The following is a 24279-nucleotide window of genomic DNA, read 5'->3' on the forward strand; positions in this document are numbered from 1 at the left end:
TAGTTATGCCCCCTTGTAATAGCTCCATCCACCCGAGGAATAGCCTTTGAACGTTCACTCTATCTATCCACTTCATCATTTTAGAAAACTCTATTAAGTCTCCCCTCAGCCTCCTCCGCTCCAGAGAGAACAGCCCTAGCTCACTCAACCTTTCCTCATAAGACCTACCCTCCAAACCAGGCAGCATCCTGGTAAATCTCCTCTGCACTCTTTCCAGCGCTTCCACATCCTTCTTATAGTGAGGTGACCAGAACTGCACACAATATTCCAAATGTGGTCTCACCAAGGTCCTGTACAGTTGCAGCATAACCCCACGGCTCTTAAACTCCAACCCCCTGTTAATAAAAGCTAACATGCTCTAGGCCTTCTTCACAGCTCTATCCACTTGAGTGGCAACCTTTAGAGATCTGTGGATATGGACCCCAAGATCTCTCTGTTCCTCCACAGTCTTCAGAACCCTACCTTTGACCCTGTAATCCACATTTAAATTAGTCCTACCAAAATGAATCACCTCACATTTATCAGGGTTAAACTCCATTTGCCATTTTTCAGCCCAGCTTTGCATCCTATCTATGTCTCTTTGCAGCCTACAACAGCCCTCCACCTCATCCACTACTCCACCAATCTTGGTGTCATCAGCAAATTTACTGATCCACCCTTCAGCCCCCTCCTCTAAGTCATTAATAAAAATCACAAAGAGCAGAGGACCCAGCACTGATCCCTGCGGCACTCCGCTAGCAACCTGCCTCCAATCCGAAAATTTTCCATCCACCACCACCCTCTGTCTTCGATCAGACAGCCAGTTACCTATCCAATCGGCCAACTTTCCCTCTATCCCACACCTCCTCACTTTCATCATAAGCCAACCATGGGGGACCTTATCAAACGCCTTACTAAAATCCATGTATATGACATCAACTGCCCTACCTTCATCAACACACTTAGTTACCTCCTCAAAAAATTCTATCAAATTTGTGAGGCACGACTTGCCCTTCACGAATCCGTGCTGACTATCCCAGATTAATCCGCATCTTTCTAAATGGTCGTAAATCCCATCCCTAAGGACCTTTTCCATCAATTTACCAATCACCGAAGTAAGACTAACCAGTCTATAATTACCAGGGTCATTTCTATTCCCTTTCTTAAACAGAGGAACAACATTCGCCATTCTCCAGTCCTCTGGCACCATCCCCGTGGACAGTGGAGCAATGGTCCAAAGAGTGAGAGTGGGGAACTAATAATGGAAAAATAAGAACATGTCCAATGAATTGAACGGATATTTTCCATTTGCCCAGAAATAATTGTGATTCTGGAGGTGAAAGAGGGGCAGGAACTTAAACAATTATAATCACCAGGGAAGAGGTACTAAGAGAATTATAAGAATTAAAAGCTGGCAATTCCCAAGGTCCTGATGGATTTCATCCTAAGGCCTCGAAAGGGAAATCATGCATTGAAATTCCTTGAGGACGTAGCAAGCAACCTGGGTAAAAGGGAACCTGTGGATATGCTTTCATTTCAGGAAGGTATTTGATAAGATGCCATATCAAAACTTACTGCACCAAATACAAGCTCATGGTGTTGGGAGTTATGTATTAAAATGAATAGAGGATTGGTTAGCTAACTGGAAACAGAGGGTGGGCATAAACAGTTCATTTCTGGGTTGGCACAAGTGCCAGTGCTGGGACATCAACTATTTACAATTTATATCAATGACCTGGATGAAGGAATCAAATGCCCGGGTGATAAGTTTGCTGATGACACAAAGATAGGTAGGAAAGTAAATTGTGAAGAGGATATAAGGAATCTGCAAAGGGACACAAATAGGATAAGTGCGTAGGCACACATTTGGCAGATGGAGTACAATGTGGGAAAATGTGAACTTGTCCACTTTGGCAGGAAGAACAAAAAATTTGTATGTTATTTAAATGGAGAGAAATTGCCGAACTCAGGCAGAGATGGATTTGGAAATCCTGGTATATGAATCACAAAATGTTCATCTGCAGATACAGCAATTGATTGGGAAGACAAATTGAGTGTTGGAATATATTGTGGAATATAAAAATATGGATGTTCTGCTTACCCTTCTCCCCGAACCATGACAAGGTCTCCTTTGTTCTCACTTTTCACCCCAATAGCCTCCACATTCAAATGATCAGCCTCCATCATTTCCACCAAAAGCAGCAGATACCACCATTAAACACATCTTCAACTCACTCCCACCTCCGTCAGAATTCTGCAGGGACCTCTCCCTCCATAAAATCGTGGTCCATTCCTCCATCACGCCCAACTTCCCGTCCCTTCCCCTGGCACCTTCCCTTGCAATAGCAGAAGATGCAACACCTGCCCATTTACCTCCTCACTATTCAAGGTTCCAAACTCATTTCAAGTTAAGCAGAGTTTTACTTGCACCTCTTTCAATTTGTTTTCTTGTATTTGCTGCTACCAATATCATCTCCTCTACATCTGGGAGACTAAATGCAGACTGGGTGACTGTTTTGTGGAACACCTTCACTTAGTCCGCAAGCTGGACCCCAACCTTTCTGTCACTTATCATTTTAACTCAGCATCTTGCTGTCTGTCCACATGTCTGTCCCTGGCCTGCTGCAATGTTCCAGTGAAGCTCGGTGCAAGCTGAAGGAGCAGCATCTCATCTTCTGATTGGGCACTTTACATGCCTTAGGATTCTACATTTAACTCGGCAGATTTTGACTTTTCTCCTCCATTTTAAAACCCTCCTTCTTCTTTGTTTTAATATTTCATACATGTTGCTTGAGCGCAAAACACCCCCTCTCCCCTCACACAAGGCTGCCTGTCATTTACTCAGAGAGTAGTAAGGGCGTGGAATGCCCTGCCTGCAGCAGTAGTGGACTCGTCAACATTAAGAGCATTCAAATGGTTATTGGATAAACATATGGATGATATTGGAATAGTGTAGATTAGAGGGGCTTTAGATTGGTTTCACTGGTCGGCGCAACATCGAGGGCCGAATGTAATGTTCTATGTTCTATTATTCTTAAAGTTGCTGCTCTTTGTTGCAGTCTCTGTAGGTCTAACACATTCACTCTTCTTTCAGTTCTGATGAAGAATCTGTGACTCAAAATGTTGACTCTGTTTCTCTCCTTATAGAGGATGTAAAGGATGTTTTTCCTTGTGGGGGAACGATGGGACACTGTTTAAAAATAAGGTCTTCCATTTAAAATGGAGATAGGATTTTCTTCCCTGAGATTTGTGAATCTTTGGGACTCTCTTTCCCAGAGATCGGGAAAGAGTCACTGAATAATTTTAAAGCAAAGGTAGATACGGTCTTGACTATCAAAGTAGTCAAAGGTTATCAGAGGTAGACGGAGTGTGGACTTGAGGACACAATCAGATCCTCCATGATCTTATTGAAGGGCAGAACAGCCTGACGGGATCAAATGGCCTATTCCTGTTCCCAAACCATATGTTTGTATGTCTGTTGGTCATGTGGTTAATGTGGTGTACATGGATTTCCAAAAGGCTTTTGATATTGTGTCACACAATAGGCCAGTGAGAAAAGTTAGAACTCATGGAATAAAAAGGACAGCAGCAACATGGATATGAAGTTAGCTGAGTGACATTGCTGTATGGTTGTTTCTCAGTTTGCAGAAAGGTTTATGGGGGTGGTTCCCCAGGGTCACTGTTAGGATCTATATTAATGACCTAAACTTGCTGTACAAGTTTCAAAACTTGCTGATGACACAAAATTTGGCAACATTGTGAACTGAGAGAAGGATAGTGTGAAACTTCGAAAGAGAATAAACAGGTTAGTGGAATAGACACCAAGTGGAAGATGTAATTTAGTACAGAGAATTGTAAAGTGATTCCTTTTGGTAGGAAGAATGAGGAGTGTCAATATAAAGCAAAGGATAGAATTCTAATGGGAGTCCAGTAGATGGACCCAGGAGTCCATATGTACAAATTATTGAAGGTGGCAGGGCAGGTTGGGAAAATGGTTAAAAAGCCATGTGGATCCTGAGATTTATAGAGCTATCAAGTAACAAGAGCAAGGACTAGCTGGTAAACCTGCAAAAGAACAATGCTTTGGTCTCATCTGGAGCACTGTCTCTGGTTCTGGGCACCACCCTTTCAGCCGGATGAAGGTATTATAGAGGATGCAGAAAAGATTCATGAGAATGTTCCAGGGATGAGGAATGTCACTCAAATAGATTTGTTGGAGAAGCTGTTATCTGACAAAGAGAAGATTGAGAGATTTAAAAGAAGTATTCAAAATCAGGTGTTTGGATTGAGTAGATCCAGAGAAAGTGTTCCATCAACAAAGGGATTGAAACCAGAGGACACAAATTTACTGCGATTCACAGAAGGAGTAACAGCAGCATAAGGAAAGACATTTTTATGCAGCGAGTAGTTTAGATCTGGAATAGATTGTGGTAGAGGCAGAATCAATTGTCTTTTCAAAGAGAATTGATGATTACGTGAAGAGAAGATACTTCCAGGGCACTGGGTAAAGGAATAGGTGGAGGAACAGATGAGCTTCTCTTGCAGAGAGCTGGCATGATGGGCCAAAAGGCCTCCTTCTATGCTCTAAACATTCTATGATTCCTCAATATCAGTGATCAAATTACTCTTTAATTACATTACTTATATAAATATAATTAATTATGGTGAGTTCTGATTATGAATTAATCTTCATAAATGCCAGCAGTTAATTCTTTTGAACCTTTGCCATCTTGTTCTTTCTAAGGTGCTGATTGACTTGTCTAATACCTCACATTTTGACAACACGTTGAGGTGGTATCCACTGAAAGACCAAGCGGAAAGTATTGACCATGCAAGGTCCCATTCTGGACAAAGCAGCCAGCAGTCACCAAAACCCTCAGTTATTAAGAGTCGGAGCCATGGTATCTTCCCAGATCCATCTAAGGGTATGCAACACGTATTCCTTGTTTCCATGTGAAAAAATAAAAGTTCTGAATACTTTTGCCATATTATTGTTATATTCTGGGAAACAAGCTTGTGTATGAGTATGGGTGTGGCTAGTTAACCTAAAGAGAAGGCAGTTAGACTGCAAAGATCAAAACATCTTAGAGGGAGGTAGAGAGAAAACAAGGAACTATAGACCAGTGAGCCCAATGTCGGGACTGGGGAAGTTGCTGGAGTCCATTATCAAGGATTTCATAACTCAACATCTGGAAGTCAGTGGTATAATCAGACAAAGTCAGCGTGGATTTACAAAAGGGAAATCATGCTTGATGAATCTATTGGAATTTTTGAGGATGTAACTAGTAGAGTTGACTGAGGAGAACCATTGGATGTGGTTTATTTAGACTTTCAGAAAGCTTTCAACAAGGTCTCGCACAACAGACTACACTGTAAAGTTAAAGCACATGGGATTGCAGCTAATGTCTTGAGATGGATAGAAAGCTGGTCAGCAGATAGGAAGCAAAGAGTTGGCATAATGGGTCTTGTTCTGTCTGACAGTCAGTGACTAGTGGGATTTCGCAGGGATCTGTGCTGGGACCCCAACTGTTCACATTATATATTGATTTGGAAGAGGGATTTGAATGTATTATCTCCAAATTTGCAGATGATACAAAGTTGGGTGGGAGGGTGAGCTGTGAGGAGGATGTAGAGATGCTTCAGCGTGATTTGGACAGGCTGAGTGAGTGGGCATCTGCATGGCAGATGCAGCATAATGAGGGAAAATGTGAGGTTATCCACTTTGGTAGCAATAATAGGAAGACAGGTTATTACTTGAATGGGTGTAAATTGGGAGAGATGAATACTCAACGAGACCTTGGAGTCCTTGTGCATCAGTCGCTGAAAGTGAGCATGCAGAGACAGTAGGCAATAAAGAAGGCAAATGGTATGTTGGTCTTCAGAGCAAGAGGATTTGAGAATAGGAATAGGGATGTTTGGCGCTAATTGTATACCAACACCAGGTTAAAGTCCAACAGGTTTATTTGGAATCCTTCCTCAGGTGAGTGGAGAGATAGATTCACAAACACGGCATGTATAGGTAAAGACACAATTGCAAGATAATTACAGATTGTAATATGAAAAGTGGTTGGAATGCGAGTCTTTACAGGTAATCAAGTTTTACAGGTACAGACAATGCAAATGGAGAGAGGGATAATCACAGGTTAACGAGGTCATAGAGTCATAGAGGTTTACAGCATGGAAACAGGCCCTTCGGCCCAACTTGTCCATGCCACTCTTTTTTTTTAAACCCCTAAACTAATCCCAATTGCCCGCATTTGGCCCATATCCCTCTATACCCATCGTACCCATGTAACTATCTAAATGCTTTTTAAAAGATAAAATTGTACCCGCCTCTACTACTACCTCTGGCAGCTTGTTCCAGACACTCACCATCCTCTGTGTGAAAAGATTGCCCCTCTGGACACTTTTGTATCTCTCCCCTCTCACCTTAAACCTATGCCCTCTAGTTTTAGACTCCCCTACTTTTGGGAAAAGATATTGATTATCTAGCTGACCTGTGCCCCTCATTATTTTATAGACATCTATAAGGTCACCCCTCAGCCTCCTACGTTCCAGAGAAAAAAGTCCCAGTCTATTCAGCCTCTCCTTATAACTCAATCCATCAAGTCCCGGTAGCATCCTCGTAAATCTTTTCTGCACTCTTTCTAGTTTGGTGTGAATTGTCTCAAGCCAGGACAGTTAGTAGGAGTTTGCAAACCCAGACAGTATGGTGGGGGTTACATGTAGTGTGACATGAACCCAAGATCCCGGGTGACAGCCTCAGTACTCAACATCAACAGCTGCCAATCTCCAGATGCAATTCTATAACTCATCCGCTTCATCTGGACCACAACATCTTCACCTTCAACAACCAGTTCTTTATCCAGACACATGGAACAGCCATGGGAACCAAATTTGCACCTCAATATGCCAACATCTTCATGCGCAAGTTCGAACAAGACCTCTCCACTGCACAGGATGTTCAACCAATGTTATACACCAGATACATTGATGACATTTTCTTCCTTTGGACTCACGGCGAACAGTCACTGAAACAATTATGTGATGACGTCAACAAGTTCCATCCCACCATCAGACTCACCATGGACTACTCTCCAGAATCGGTTGCATTCTTGGACACATGCATCTCCATCAAGGATGGTCACCTCAGCACTTCACTCTACCACAAGCCCACGGATAACCTTACAATGCTCTACTTCTCCAACTTCCATCTTAAACACGTTAAAAAAGCCATCCCCTACGGATAAGTCCTCCGTATACACAGGATCTGCTCAGACAAGGAAGAATGCAACAGGCACCTACAGACGCTGAAAGACGCCCTCGTAAGAACAGGATATGGCGCTCAACTCATCGATTGACAGTTCCGACGTGCCACAGTGGAAAACCAGACCAACCTCCTCAGAAGACAAACACGGGACATGGCGGACAGAGTATCCTTCGTCGTCCAGTACTTCCCCGGAGCAGAGAAACTACAACATCTCCGGAGCCTTCAACATGTCATCGATGAAGATGAACATCTCGCCAAGGTCATTCCCACACTTTCACTACTTTCCTTCAAACAACCACGCAACGTCAAACAGACCATTGTTCACAGCAAACTACCCAGTCTTCAGGGGAACAGTGACCATGACGCCACACAAACCTGCCACAGCAACCTCTGCCAGATCGTAGACATGGGATGCCATCATCACATGTGAGAACACCACCCACCAGGTGCACAGCACATACTCATGTAACTTGGCCAACGTTGTCTACCTGATACACTGCAGGAAAGGATGTCCCGAGGGGTGGTACATCGGCAAGACCGTGCAGACACTGCAACAATGGATGAATGGACACCGCTCGACAATCACCAGGCAGGAGTGTTCCCTTCCTGTCGGGGAACACTTCAGCAGTCAGGGTCATTCGGCCTCTGATCTTCGGGTTAGCGTTCTCCAAGGCAGCCTTCAAGACACACGACAGCACAGAATCGCTGAGCAGAAACTGATAGCCAAGTTCCACACACATGAGGATGGCCTCAACCGGGATCTTGGGTTCATGTCACACTATCTGTAACCCCCATGACTTGCCTGGACTTGCAAAATCTCGCCAACTGTCCTGGCTGGAGACAATACACATCTCTTTAACCTGTGATTAACGCTCTCTCCACTCGCATTGTCTGCACCTGTAAAGGCTTGATTACCTGTAAACTCACATTCCAACCATTTTTCACATTCCAATCTGTAATTATCTTGCAATTGTGTGTTTGTGAATCTACCTCTCATAGAGTCACAGAGGTTTACAGCATGGAAACAGGCCCTTCGGCCCAACTTGTCCATGCCGCCCAGTTTGTTGTACCACTAAGCTAATCGCAATTACCCGCGTTTGGCCCATATCCCTCTATACCCATCTTATCCATGTAACTGTCTAAATGCTTTTTAAAAGACAAAATTGTGTCCGTCTCTACTACTACCTCTGGCAGCTCGTTCCAGACACTCACCACCTTCTGAGTGAAATAAAATGCCCCTCTGGACCCTTTTGTATCTCTCCCCTCTCACCTTAAACCTATGCCCTCTAGTTTTAGATTCCCCTATCTTGGGAAAAGATATTGACTTTCTAGCTGATCTATGCCCATCATTATTTTATAGACCTCTATAAGATCACCCCTAAGCCTCCTACGCTCCAGAGAAAAAAGTCCCAGTCTATCCAGCCTCTCCTTATAACTCAAACCATCAAGTCCCGGTAGCATCCCAATAAAACTTTTCTGTACTCTTTCTAGTTTAATAATATCCTTTCCATAATAAGGTGACCAGAACTCTACACAGTATTCCAAGTGTGGCCTTACCAATGTCTTGTACAACTTCAACAAGACGACCCAACTCCTGTATTCAATGTTCTGACCAATGAAACCAAGCATGCCGAATGCCTTCTTCACCACTCTGTCCACCTGTGACTCCACATTCAAGGAACTATGAACCTGTACCCCTAGATCTCTTTGTTGTATAACTCTCCTCAATGCCCGACCATTAGCAAAGAACAAAGAAAAGTACAGCACAGGAACAGGCCCTTTGGCCGTCCAAGCCTGCGCCGATCATGATACCTGCCTAAACTAAAACCGTATGCACTTACGGACTTCCTATCCTTCCATTTCCATCCTATTCATGAATTTGTCTAGTTGCCCCTGAAGTGCCGCGATCGTACCTGCTCCCACCATCTCCCCGGGCAGCGCATTCCAGACATTCACCACCCTCTTTGTAAAAAATGTGCCTTGCACATCTCCTCTAAACTTTTCCCCACGCACCTTAAACCTATGTCCCTAGTACTTGACTTTTCTACTTTAGGAAAAAAGATTCTGACGATCTACTTTGTCCATGCCTCTCATAATCTTGTAAATCTCTATCAGGTCGCCCCCTCAACCTCTGTCATTCCAGTGAGAACAAATTGAGTTTATCCAACCTCTCCTCATAGCTAATACCCTCCAGACCAGGCAACATCCTGGTAAACCTCTTCTGTACCCTCTCCAAAGCATCCACATCCTTCTGGTCGTGTGCAGCCAAAATTGTACACAATATTATAAATGAGGCCTAACTAAGGTTCTGTACAGCTGCAGCATGACCTGCCAATTTTTATACTCAATGCCGCGGCCGATGTGGGTAAGCATGCCGTATGCCTTCTTGACTACCTTCTCCACCTGCATTGCTACTTTCAGTGATCGGTGGACATGTACACCCAGATCTCTCTGCCTGTCAATACTCCAAAGGGTTCTATCATTTACTGTATAATTCCTACATGCATTGGACCTTCCAAAATGCATCATCTCACACTTGTGCGGATTAAACTCCATCTGCCATTTCTCTGCCCAAGTCTCCAACTGGTCTATATCATGCTGTATTCTCTGACAATCTGATTCACTGTCCGCAACTCCACCAATTTTTGTATCATCTGCAAACATACTAATCAGCTACATTTTCCTCCAAATCATTTATATATACTATGAACAACAAAGGTCCCAGAACTGATCCCTGTGGAACACCGCTAGTCACAGCCTTCCATTCAGAAAAGCACACCTCTACTGCTACCCTCCAACTTCTATGGCCAAGATGTGGAGATGCCGGTGTTGGACTGGGGTGGGCACAGTAAGAAGTCTCACAACACCAGGTTAAAGTCCAACTTTCGGAAAGCTTGTGCTACCAAATAAACCTGTTGGACTTTAACCTGGTGTTGTGAGACTTCTTATTGTTCTATGGCCAAGCCAGTTCTGTATCCATCTTGCCAGCTCTCCTCTGATCCCGTGAGACTTCACCTTCCATACCAGTCTACCATGAGGTACCTTGTCAAAGGTTTTACTGAAGTCCATGTATACAACATCCACTGCATTTCCCTCATCTCTCATCTTCGTCACTTTCTCGAAAAACTCGATAAAGTTAGTGAGGCATGACGTCCCCTTCACAAAACCATGCTGTCTATCACTAATAATTCTATTTGTTTCCAAATGTGAGTAAATCCTGTCCCTAAGAATCTTTTCCAGTAATTTCCCTACCACTGATGTAAGGCTCACTGGCTTAAAATTTCCTGGATTATCCCTACTGCCCTTCTTGACCGATGGAACAACATTGGCTATCCTCCAGTCCTCTGGAACTTCACCTGCAGCCAATGAGGGTACAAAGATTTCTGTCACGGCCCCAGCAATTTCCACCCTTGCCTCCCTCAGTATTCTGGGATAGTTCCCGTCAGGCTCTGGAGGCTTATCTACTTTAATACTTTTTAAGAAGCCCAATAACTCCTCCTTTTTGATATTGACATGACCCAGAATATCTACACACCCCACCCTAGCCTCCTCATCCATCAAGTCCCTCTCTTTGGTGCATATTGAGGCAAAATATTCATTTAGTATCTCGCCCATTTCTTCTGGTTCCAAGCATAGATTATCCACGATCCTTGAATGGTCCAACCTTTTCCCTGGCTACTTTCTTGTTCTTTATATACGTATAAAATGCCTGAGGATTTTCGTTAATCCTGTTTGCCAAGGACTTTTCATGACCCCTTTTAGCCCTCCTAACTCCTTCCTTAAGTTCCTTCCTACGTTCTTTATCTTAGAAATCATAGAAACCCTACAGTGCAGAAGGAGGCCATTCAGCCCATCGAGTCTGCACCGACCACAATCCCACCCAGGCCCTACCTCCACATATTTACCCGCTAATCCCTCTAACCTACGCATTTTAGGATTCTAAGGGGCAATTTTTAACCTGGCCAATCAACCTAACCCGCACATCTTTGGACTTCTTTAAGTGCTTCATCTGTCCTAAGCCTTTCACAGATTATAAATGCGTCCTTTTTCTTTTTGACAAGGCTCGTAATATCCCTCGGTATCCAGGGTTCCCGATACTTGCCACACTTACCCTTCACCCTCACAGGTACATACCAGTCCTGAATTCAAGCAATTGACATTTGAAAGACTCCCACATGTCAGATGTTGATATGCCCTCAAACAGCCTCCCCCAATCTACACTCTCCAGATCCTGCCTAATGTTGTTGTAGTCTTCCCCCAATTTAACACCTTCGCCCGAGGACCACTCTTGTCCTTATCCACAAGCACCTTAAAACTTAACGAAATTATGATCACTGTTCCCGAAATGCTTTCCTATTGAAACTTCGATCTCCTGGCCGGGCTCATTCCCCAATTCCAGGTCTAATATGGCTCTTTCCTGAGCTGGGCTATTTACATACTGTTTCAAGAAACCCTCCTGGATGCTCATTACAAATTCTGCCCCATCCAAGCCCCGAGCAGTAAGTGAGTCCCAGTCAATTTGGGAAAGTTAAAATCACCCACCACAAAACCCTGTTGTTTTTGCATCTTTCAAAAATCTGTCTGCATATCTGCTCCTCTATCTCCCGCTGGCTGTTGGGAGGCCTGTAATACACCTCCAACGTTGTGACTGCATTCTTCCTGTTCCTGAGCTCTACCCATATTGCCTCGCTGCCTGAACCCTCGAGGTGTCCTCCCTCAGTACTGCTGTGGTAGTCTCCATAACCAGTAATGCAACTAACTCCCCGATCCCTTTTACACCCCCTCTATCAAAGAACAAAGAGCAAAGAAAATTACAGCACAGGAACAGGCCCTGCGGCCCTCCAAGCCTGCACCGACCATGCTGCCCGGCTTAACTAAAACCCCCTTACCCTTCCGGGGACCGTATCCCTCTATTCCCACCCTATTCATGCATTTGTCCAGACAGCCCTTAAAACTCACTATCGTATCCGCTTCCACTCCTTCCCCCGGCAGCGAGTTCCAGGCACCACCACCCTCTGTGTAAAAAACTTGCCTCGTACATCTCCTTTAAACATTGCCCCTCGCACCTTAAACCTGCGTCCCCGAGTAATTGACTTTTCCACCCTGGGAAAAAGCTTCTGACTATCCACTCTGTCCATAGAAACATAGAAAAACTACAGCACAATACAGGCCCTTCAGCCCACAAAGTTGTGCCGAACATGTCCCTACCTTAGCGATTATGAGGCTTACCTATAACCCTCTATCTTACTAAGTTCCATGTACTTATCTAAAAGTCTCTTAAAAGACCCTATCGAATCCACCTCCACCATCGTTGCTGGCAGCCCATTCCACGCACCCACCACCCTCTGAGTGAAAAACTTACCCCTGACATCTCCTCTGTACCTACTCCCCAGCACCTTAAACCTGTGTCCTCTTGTGGCAACCATTTTAACCCTGGAAAAAAGCCTCTGACTATCCACTCGATCAATACCTCTCAACATCTTATACACCTCTATCAGGTCACCCCTCATCCTTCGTCGCTCCAAGGAGAAAAGGCCGAGCTCACTCAACCTATCCTCATAAGGCATGCTCCCCGACCCAGGCAACATCCTTGTAAATCTCCTCTGCACCCTTTCTATGGCTTCCACATCCTTCCTGTAACGAGGCAACCAGAACTGAGCACAGTACTCTAAGTGTGGTCTGACCAGGGTCTTATGTAGCTGCAACATTATCCTCAACTCAATTCCTCGATTGATGAAGGCCAGAACACCATACGCCTTCTTAACCACAGCCTCAACCTGCACAGCTGCTTTGAGCGTCCTATAAACTCGGACCCCAAGATCCTTCTGATCTTCCACTCTCCCAAGAGTCCTGCCTTTAATATTATATTCCGCCATCCTATTTGACCTGCCAAAATGAACCTCCTCACACTTACCTGGGTTGAATTCCATCTGCCACTTCTCCGCCCAGTCTTGCATCCTATCAATGTCTCGCTGCAACTTCTGACATCCCTCCACACTATCCACAACACCTCCAACCTTTGTGTCATCAGCAAACTTACCAACCCATCCCTCCACTTCCTCATCCAGGTCATTTATAAAAAGCACAAAGAGTAAGGGTCCCAGAACAGATCCCTGGGGCACTCCACTGGTGACCATACAGAATATGACCCATCTATAACCACTCTTTGCCTTCTGTGAGCAAGCCAGTTCTGGATCCACAAAGCAATGTCCCCTTGGATCCCATGCCCCCTCACTTTCTCAATAAGCCTTGCATGGGGCACCTTATCAAATGCCTTGCTGAAGTCCATATATACTGCATCTACTGCTCTTCATCAATGTGTTGAGTGACATCCTCAGAAAATTCAATCAGGCTCATAAGGCATGATCTGCCTTTGACAAAGCCATGCTGACTATTCTTAATCATATTATACCTCTCCAAATGTTCATAAATCCTGCCTCTCTGGATCTTCTCCATCAACTTACCAACCACTGAGGTTAGACTCACTGGTCTATAATTTACCGGGCTATCTCTACTCCCTTTCTTGAATAAAGGAACAACATCCACAATCCTCCAATCCTCCGGAACCTCTCCCATCTCCATTGATGATGCAAAGATCATCGCCAGAGGCTCAGCAATCTCCTCCCTCGCCTCCCACAGTAGCCTGGGGTACATCTCATCTGGTCCCGGCGACTTATCTAACTTGATGATTTTCAAAAGCTCCAACACATCCTCTTTCTTAATATCTACATGCTCAAGCTTTTCAGTTCACTGCAAGTCTGCACTACAACCACCAAGATCCTTTTCCATAGTGAACACTGAAGTAAAGTATTCATTAAGTACCTCTGCTATTTCTTCCGGTTCCATACAAACTTTCCCACCATCACACTTGATAGGTCCTATTCTTTCACGTCTTATCCTCTTGCTCTTCACATACTTGTAGAATGCCTTGGGGTTTTTCTTAATCCTGCCTGTTAAGGCCTTCTCATGACCCCTTCTGGCTCTCCTAATTTCCTTCTTAAGGTCCTTCCTATTAGCCGTATACTCTTCAAGATAGAACACAGAACATAGAACAGTACAGCACAGAACAGGCCCTTCGGCCCACGATGTTGTGCCGAGCTTTATCTGAAACCAAGATCAAGCTATCCCACTCCCTATCATCCTGGTGTGCTCCATGTGCCTATCCAATAACCGCTTAAATGTTCCTAAAGTGTCTGACTCCACTATCACTGCAGGCAGTCCATTCCACACCCCAACCACTCTCTGCGTAAAGAACCTACCTCTGATATACTTCCTGTATCTCCCACCACGAACCCTATAGTTATGCCCCCTTGTAATAGCTCCATCCACCCGAGGAAATAGTCTTTGAACGTTCACTCTATCTATCCCCTTCATTTTATAAACCTCTATTAAGTCTCCCCTCAGTCTCCTCCGCTCCAGAGAGAACAGCCCTAGCTCCCTCAACCTTTCCTCATAAGACCTACCCTCCAAACCAGGCAGCATCCTGGTAAATCTCCTCTGCACTCTTTCCATCACTTCCACATCCTTCTTATAGTGAGGTGACCAGAACTGCACACAATATTCCAAATGTGGTCTCACCAAGGTCCTGTACAGTTGCAGCATAACCCCACGGCTCTTAAACTCCAACCCCCTGTTAATAAAAGCTAACACACTATAGGCCTTCTTCACAGCTCTATCCACTTGAGTGGCAACCTTTAGAGATCTGTGGATATGGACCCCAAGGTCTCGCTGTTCCTCCACAGTCTTCAGAACCCTACCTTTGAGCCTGTAATCCACATTTAAATTAGTCCTACCAAAATGAATCACCTCACATTTATCAGGGTTAAACTCCATTTGCCATTTTTCAGCCCAGCTTTGCATCCTATCTATGTCTCTTTGCAGCCTACAACAGCCCTCCACCTCATCCACTACTCCACCAATCTTGGTGTCATCAGCAAATTTACTGATCCACCCTTCAGCCCCCTCCTCTAAGTCATTAATAAAAATCACAAAGAGCAGAGGACCCAGCACTGATCCCTGCGGCACTCCACTAGCAACCTGCCTCCAATCCGCTGCTCTTCCTCTTAATCTTACTGGCCTTAGCCTGTAGCTCTCCCTCAGTTATTTCTCCTGCTGACCTACTGCTCTGATTCCCACCCCCGGCCACTCTAGTTTAAACGCTCCCGAGTGACTATAGCAAATCTACCTGCCAGGATATTCGTACCCCTCCAGTTCAGTTGTAACCCGGCCTCCTTGTACAGGTCTCTCCTGTCCCGGAAGAGATCCAAATGATCAAGATATCTGAACCCCTCCCTCCTACACCAGCTGTTTAGCCATGTGTTGAGCTGCACTATCTTCCTATTCCTAGCCGTACTGGCACATGGCACAGGGAGCAATCCTGAGATTACAACCCTCGAGGTCCTCTTGTTAACTTACTAGCTAACTCCCCTTGCAGGACCTTGTCACTCTTCCTGCCTATGTCGTTAATAGCAATGTGTACCACGACCTCTGGCTCCTTGCCCTCCCCCTTCAGATTGTCCTGCAGCCGCTCTGAGACATCCTTGGCCCTGGCACCAGGGAGGCAACATACCATCCTGGAGTCCCTTTCCCAGCCACAGAAACGCCTGTCAGCACCCCTGACTACAGAGTCCCCTGTAACTATTGCTCTTCTGCACCTTGTCCCTCCCTGCTGAACAACAGAGCCAGCTGTGGTGCCACTGCACTGGCTGCTGTTACTGTTATCCCCTGATAGGCCATCCCCCCCAACAGTATCCTAAACAGGATACCTGTTAGAGAGGGGGACGACCACAGGGTATTTCTGCACTATTAGACCATAGACTATAAGACATAGGAGCAGAATTAGGCCACTCGGCCCATCGAGTCTGCTCCGGCATTCAATCATGACTGATATTTTTCTCATCCCCATTCTCCTGCCTTTTCCCCATAACCCCTGATCCCCTTGTTAATCAAGAACCTATCTATCTGACTGACTGACTGCCGGCCCTTTCTCGCGGCCACCCATCTATCTGCCTGCACCTTCGGTGTGACGACGTCTCTAAAGCTCCTATCTATGATACTTTCCGCCTTCTTCATGCTCCTAAGTGCATCCAACTGCTGCTCTAACCTATCCATGCATTCTGTAAGGAGCTGCAGTTGGGTGCACTTCCTGCAGACATAGAACATAGAACATTACAGTGCAGTACAGGCCCTTCGGCCCTCGATATTGCACCGACCAGTGGTACCAATCTAAAGCCCCTCTAATCTACACTATTCCAATATCATCCATATGTTTATCCAATAACCACTTGAACGCTCTCAACATTGACGGGTCCACCACTGCTGCAGGCAGGGCATTCCACGCCCTTACTACTCTCTGAGTAAAGAACCTACCTCTAACATCTGTCCTATATCTCTCACCCCTCAATTTAAAGCTATGTCCCCTCGTGCTAGCCAACACCATCTGAGGAAAAAGGCTCTCACTATCCTCCCTATCTAATCCTCTGATCATCTTGTATGCCTCTATTAAGTCACCTCTTAACCTTCTTCTCTCTAACGAAAACAACCTCAAGCCCCTCAGCCTTTCCTCATACGATTTTCCCACCATACCAGGCAACATCCTGGTAAATCTCCTCTGCACCCTTTCCAACACTTCCACATCTTTCCTATAATACGGCGACCAGAACTGCAATACTCCAAATGCGGCCGCACCAGAGTTTTGTACAGTTGCAGCATGACCTCCTGGCTCCGAAACTCAATCCCTCTACCAATAAAAGCTAACACACCATACGCCTTCTTAACAACCCTATCAACCTGGGTGCCAACTTTCACGGATCTATGCACATGGACACCCAGATCCCTCTGTTCATCCACACTACCAAGTATCTTACCATTAGCCCAGTACTTTGTATTCCTGTTACTCCTTCCAAAATGAATCACCTCACACTTTTCCGCATTAAACTCCATTTGCCACCTCTCAGCCCAGCTCTGCAGCTTATCTATGTCCCTCTGTAACCTGCCACTTCCCTCCGCACTGTCTACAACTCCACCGACTTTGGTGTCATCCGCAAATTTACTAATCCATCCTTCCACACCCTCATCCAAGTCATTAATAAAAATGACAAACAGCAGTGGCCCCAAAACAGATCCTTGTGGTACACCACTAGTAACTGAACTCCAGGATGAATATTTCCCATCAACCACCACCCTTTGTTTTCTTACAGCTAGCCAATTCCTGATCCAAACCACTAAATCACCCTCAATCCCATGTGTCCGTATTTTCTGTAAAAGCTTACCATGGGGACGTAGTCATCCAAAACGCTTGAAGCCTCATGGATCTCCCACATCTCACAGGCGAAGCAGTATACCCCGCTAACTGACAGTGATACCACTAATGAATTTATTTACAAATAAACACTTAAAAAATTAGGTTAGAATTAGCTATACAGTCCCTGGTGCTAGATTTCCACTATAAATGTTAATAGCTAAATACACTAGTCTCCTATACTATTTAACTAGTTTTGTTTTTTTAAACTGATTATTTATCCCTCGATCTGAAATCAAATTAAAATCAGAAATTTAAATCAATAACTGAGAAACGATGTGCAAATTTAGCCCAGACTCCCTTCCAGCCAATCAGGTCACAGATTCCTTTGACGTCACTTTACCGTTTTTTAAAAATTATGAAACAGACAAAGTCTCACCGTTACCCAGAATGAAGGCCACAAATCCCTGGGGTAAAGTATTTATACTCTTACCGTTACCCAGAATGAAGGCCACAAATCCCTGGGGTAAAGTATTTATACTCTCACCGTTACCCGGAATGTAGGCCGCAAATCCCCGGGGTAAAGTATTTATACTCTCACTGTTATCCAGAATGTAGGCCGCAAATCCCTGGGGTAAAGTATTTATACTCTTACCGTTACCCGGAATGGAGGCCGCGAATCCCCGGGGTAAAGTATTTATACTCTTACCGTTACCCGGAATGTAGGCCGCAAATCCCCGGGGTAAAGTATTTATACTCTTACCGTTACCCGGAATGTAGGCTGCAAATCCCCGGGGTAAAGAATTTATACTCTTACCGTTACCCGGAATGTAGGCCGCAAATCCCCGGGGTAAAGTATTTATACTCTTACCGTTACCCGGAATGTAGGCCGCAAATCCCCGGGGTAAAGTATTTATACTCTCACTGTTATCCAGAATGTAGGCCGCAAATCCCTGGGGTAAAGTATTTATACTCTTACCGTTACCCGGAATGGAGGCCGCGAATCCCCGGGGTAAAGTATTTATACTCTTACCGTTACCCGGAATGTAGGCCGCAAATCCCCGGGGTAAAGTATTTATACTCTTACCGTTACCCGGAATGTAGGCTGCAAATCCCCGGGGTAAAGAATTTATACTCTTACCGTTACCCGGAATGTAGGCCGCAAATCCCCGGGGTAAAGTATTTATACTCTTACCGTTACCCGGACTGTAGGCTGCAAATCCCCGGGGTAAGGTATTTATACTCTTACCATTACCCGGAATGGAGGCCTCGAATCCCCGGGGTAAAGTATTTATACTCTTACCGTCACCCGGAATGGAGGCCTCGAATCCCCGGGGTAAAGTATTTATACTCTTACCATTAACCGGAATGTAGGCTGCAAATCCCCGGGGTAAAGTATTTATACTCTTACCATTACCCGGAATGGAGGCCTCGAATCCCCTGGGTAAAGTATTTATACTCTTACCATTACCCAGAATGGAGGTTTCAAATCCCCGGGGTAAAGTATTTATACTCTTACCATTACCCGGAATGGAGGCCTCGAATCCCCGGGGTAAAGTATTTATACTCTTACCGTTACCCGGAATGTAGGCCGCGAATCCCTGAGGTAAAGTATTTATACTCTTACCGTTACCCGGAATGTAGGCTGCAAATCCCCGGGGTAAAGTATTTATACTCTTACCGTTACCCGGAATGGAGGCCTCAAATCCCCGGGGTAAAGAATTTATACTCTTACCATTACCCGGAATGGAGGCCTCAAATCCCCAGGGTAAAGTATTTATACTCTTACCATTACCCAGAATGGAGGCCTCGAATCCCCGGGGTAAAGTATTTATACTCTTACCATTACCCGGAATGGAGGCCTCAAATCCCCAGGGTAAAGTATTTATACTCTTACCATTACCCGGAATGGAGGCCTCGAATCCCCGGGGTAAAGTATTTATACTCTTACCGTTACCCGGAATGTAGGCTGCAAATCCCCGGGGTAAAGTATTTATACTCTCACTGTTACCCAGAATAAAGGCCGCAAATCCCCGGGGTAAAGTATTTATACTCTTACCATTACTCAGAATGGAGGCCTCAAATCCCCAGGGTAAAGTATTTATACTCTTACCATTACCCGGAATGGAGGCCTCGAATCCCCGGGGTAACGTATTTATACTCTTACCATTACCCGGAATGGAGGCCTCGAATCCCCGGGGTAAAGTATTTATACTCTTACCGTTACCCGGAATGTAGGCCGCGAATCCCTGGGGTAAAGTATTTATACTCTCACTGTTACCCGGAATGTAGGCCGCGAATCCCCGGGGTAAAGTATTTATACTCTTACCGTTACCCGGAATGTAGGCTGCAAATGCCCTGGGTAAAGTATTTATACTCTTACCATTACCCGGAATGGAGGCCTCGAATCCCCGGGGTAAAGTATTTATACTCTTACCATTACCCAGAATGGAGGCCTCAAATCCCCGGGGTAAAGTATTTATACTCTTACCATTACCCAGAATGGAGGCCTCAAATCCCCAGGGTAAAGTATTTATACTCTTACCATTACCCGGAATGGAGGCCTCGGATCCCCGGGGTAAAGTATTTATACTCTTACCATTACCCAGAATGGAGGCCTCAAATCCCCGGGGTAAAGTATTTATACTCTTACCATTACCTGGAATGGAGGCCTCAAATCCCCGGGGTAAAGTATTTATACTCTTACCGTTACCCGGAATGTAGGCCGCGAATCCCTGTGGTAAAGTATTTATACTCTTACCGTTACCCGGAATGTAGGCTGCAAATCCCCGGGGTAAAGTATTTATACTCTTACCGTTACCCAGAATGGAGGCCTCAAATCCCCGGGGTAAAGTATTTATACTCTTACCATTACCCGGAATGGAGGCCTCAAATCCCCGGGGTAAAGTATTTATACTCTTACCATTACCCGGAATGGAGGCCTCAAATCCCCAGGGTAAAGTATTTATACTCTTACCATTACCCGGAATGGAGGCCTCGAATCCCCGGGGTAAAGTGTTTATACTCTTACCGTTTACCGGAATGTAGGCTGCAAATCCCCGGGGTAAAGTATTTATACTCTTACCATTACCCGGAATGGAGGCCTCGAATCCCCGGGGTAAAGTATTTATACTTTTACCGTTACCCGGAATGTAGGCTGCAAATCCCCGGGGTAAAGTATTTATACTCTTACCATTACCCGGAATGTAGGCTGCAAATCCCCGGGGTAAAGTATTTATACTCTTACCGTTACCCGGCACCGCTCCCAAATCCCTGGTATAAAGTAATTACAGTAAGAAGTCTCACAACATCAGGTTAAAGTCCACCAGGTATATTTGGTAGCAAAAGCCACTAGCTTTCAGAGCGCTGCTCCTTCGTCAGGTAAGTGGGAGTTCTGTTCATAAACAGGGCATATAAAGACACAAACTCAATTTACAAAATAATGGTTGGAATGCGAGTCTTTACGGGTAATTAAGTCTTAAAGGTACAGACAACATGAGTGGAGAGAGCGTTAAGCACAGGTTAAAGAGATGTGTATTGTCTCCAGACAGGACAGTTAGTGAGATTTTGCAAGCCCAGGCAAGTCGTAGGGGTTACAGATAGTGTGACATGAACCCAAGATTCCGGTTGAAGCCGTCCTCATGTGTGCGGAACTTGGCTATCAGTTTCTGCTCAGCGACTCTGCGTTGTCGTGTGTCGTGAAGGCCGCCTTGAGAACGCTTACCCGAAGATCAGCGGCCGAATGCCCGTGACCGCTGAAGTGTTCCCCAACAGGAAGAGAACAGTCTTGCCTGGTGATTGTCGTGCAGTGTTCATTTATCCATTGTCGCAGCGTCTGTATAGTTTCCCCAATGCACCATGCCTCGGGACATCCTTTCCTGCAGCGTATCCGGTAAACAACGTTGGCCGAGTTGCAAGTGTATATACCGTGTACCTGGTGGATGGTGTTCTCATGTGACGTGATGGCATCCGTGACGATGAACCGGCACGTCTTGTAGAGGTTGCTGTGGCAGGGTTGTGTGGTGTCGTGGTCACTGTTCTCCTGAAGGCTGGGTAGTTTGTTGCGGACAATGATCTGTTTGAGGTTGTGCAGTTGTTTGAAGGCAAGAAGTGGGGGTGTGGGGATGGCCTTGGCGAGATGTTCGTCTTCATCAATGACATGTTGAAGGCTCTGGAGAAGATGTCGTAACTTCTCCGCTCCGGGGAAGTACTGGACGACGAAGGGTACTCTGTCCGCCGTGTCCCGTGTTTGTCTTCTGAGGAGGTCGGTGCGGATTTTCGCTGTGGCGCGTCGGAACTGTCGATCGATGAGTCGAGCACCATATCCTGTTCTTATGAGGGCATCTTTCAGCGTCTGGAGGTGTCTGTTGCGATCCTCCTCATCTGAGCAGATCCTGTGTATACGGAGAGCTTGTCTGTCGGGGATGGCTTCTTTAATTGCAATCTTCAAAAATTCAAAATTCAAATATCAAAAATTGTAATCTTAATTGCAATTCTTCAATTGCCGCAAAACATCGCAATCCCTATACTCAAATTCTCTCACTATAGAACATAGAACATTACAGCGCAGTACAGGCCCTTCGGCCCTCGATGTTGCACCGACCAGTCGAACCAATCTAAAGCCCCTGTAATCTACACTATTCCAATATCATCCATATGTTTATCCAATAACCACTTGAATGCTCTTAATGTTGACGAGTCCACTACTGCTGCAGGCAGGGCATTCTACGCCCTTACTACTCTCTGAGTAAAGAACCTACCTCTAACATCTGTCCTATATCTCTCACCCCTCAATTTAAAGCTATGTCCCCTCATGCTAGCCATCACCATCCGAGGAAGGCCTTCTTTACTGCCTGCTGTACCTGCGCATTTACTTTCAGCGCCTGATGCACAAGGGCTCCAAAGTCTCGTTGCGTATCCACCTCACTCAATTTACACCCATTCAAATAATAATCTGTCTTCCTATTATTGCTACCAAAGTCGATAACCTCACATTTATCCACATTATATTGTATCTGCCATGCAGATGCCCACACACTCAGCCTGTCTAAATCAAACTGAAGCATCTCTGCATCCTCCTCACAGCTCACCCTCCCACCCAACTTTGTATCATCTGCAGATTTGGAGATAATACATTCAGTTCCCTCTTCCAAATCATTTTATATATTATATGTTAATGTGAACAGTTGGGGTCCTAGCACAGATCCCTGCGGAACCCCACTAGTCACTGACTGCCAATCAGACAATGATCCATTTATGCCAACTCTTTGCTTCCTATCTGCTAACCAGCTTTCTATCCATCTCAAGACATTACCTGCAATTCCATGTACTTTAACGTTACATAGTAGTCTGTTGTGTGAGACCTTGTTGAAAGCCTTCTGAAAGTCTAAATAAACCACATCACAGGTTCTCCTCAGTCAACTCTACTAGTTACATCCTCAAAAAATTCCAATAGAGTCCAGAAGAGGTTCATAAGAATGATCCCTGGAATGAAGAGCTTGAAGTGTGAGGAACGGTTGAGGACTCTGGATCTGTACTCGTTGGGAGTTTAGAAGGATGGGGAGGGATCTTATTGAAACTTACAGGATGCTGTGAGCCCTGGATAGAGTGGACGTGGAGAAGATGTTTCCACTAGCTGGAAAAACTAGAACCAGAGGACACAACCTCAGGCTAAGGGGATGATCCTTTAAGACAGAGATGAGGAGGAATTTCTTCAGACAGAGAGTGGTGAATCTGTGGAACTCTTTGCTGCAGAAGGCTGTGGAGGCCAGATCATTGAGTGTCTTTAAGACAGAGATACATAGGTTCTTGATTAATAAGGAGATCAGGGGTTACGGGGAAAAGGCAGGAGAATGGGGATGAGAAAAATATCAGCCATGATTGAATGGTCGAGCAGACTCGATGGGCCAAATGGCCTAATTCTGCTCCTATGTCTTATGGTCAATAGATTCGTCAGGCATGACTTCCCTTTTGTAAACCCATGGTGACTTTGTCTGATTATACTACTGCCTTCCAAATGCTGAGTTATGAAATCCTTGATGATAGACTTTCGGAACTTCCCGAGTACTGATGTTCGGCTCATTGGTCTATAGTTCTCTGTTTTCTCTCTACCTCACTTATTGAATAGCATTAGCTGCCCTCCAATCTGTAGAAACTATTGGAATGTTCATGTTCCTCAGGGTTCTGCCATTTGCAATATAATTCACACCTAAATTTGATTCTCCAAAATGCATCACCTCGCATTTGTCCGGATTAAATTCCATCTGCCATTTCTGTGCCCAAGTCTCCAATCTATCTATACCCTGTCATATCCGCTGACAACTCTTGGTACTATTAAGTAACTTAAAAAAGGATTGATCAATTCTGGGAAGAGAAACTTCGAAAGGACTGTAGAAACAATAGAGTAAAAGATCAAAGAGAAAAAAAACATCTTCAAGGCAAGACTGTAAAGTGTTGGATGTGGCTGCAAGATCTTGACCAAGACAGTGTGTGCTCAAGCCAGTTAGCCACACTCAGAGAGGAGAGCCTGTGTGAGATTTCCTCGCAAGCAACATGGCATTGGGTAGTAATGTTATTGGAAGTTTAGAGATTAGAAAATCTATAAGGACGATTGTCTTAAAGATGAACTCTGCCTCTGAGCTTATTTAAGCCAATGTCTTGTGGGAAATGTTGGTCGAACTTTAAACTGTGCAAAGATTTTCTTGTGTCTTTATCTATTATTTTATTTTTTCTTTACATTAATTAATGTTTAAATTTAATATTTAAAATTAACACAAGTAGTCTGAGGGTT

At 44.9% G+C, this 24279-nt stretch overlaps 1 protein-coding gene across 1 annotated transcript in view; it reads left to right on the forward strand.

Annotated features, from left to right (window-relative positions):
* Positions 1-24279, forward strand: part of LOC144507517 (protein piccolo-like) — a 351797-nt gene that overhangs the window by 214814 nt on the left and 112704 nt on the right. The window contains exon 16 of the mRNA XM_078234644.1: positions 4724-4904. Within this exon, the coding sequence (XP_078090770.1) occupies positions 4724-4904 (181 nt within the window). The remainder of the gene's footprint in view (positions 1-4723; positions 4905-24279) is intronic.

This window comes from Mustelus asterias, chromosome 19, assembly GCF_964213995.1.
Source record: "Mustelus asterias chromosome 19, sMusAst1.hap1.1, whole genome shotgun sequence".
NCBI lineage: Eukaryota > Metazoa > Chordata > Chondrichthyes > Carcharhiniformes > Triakidae > Mustelus > Mustelus asterias.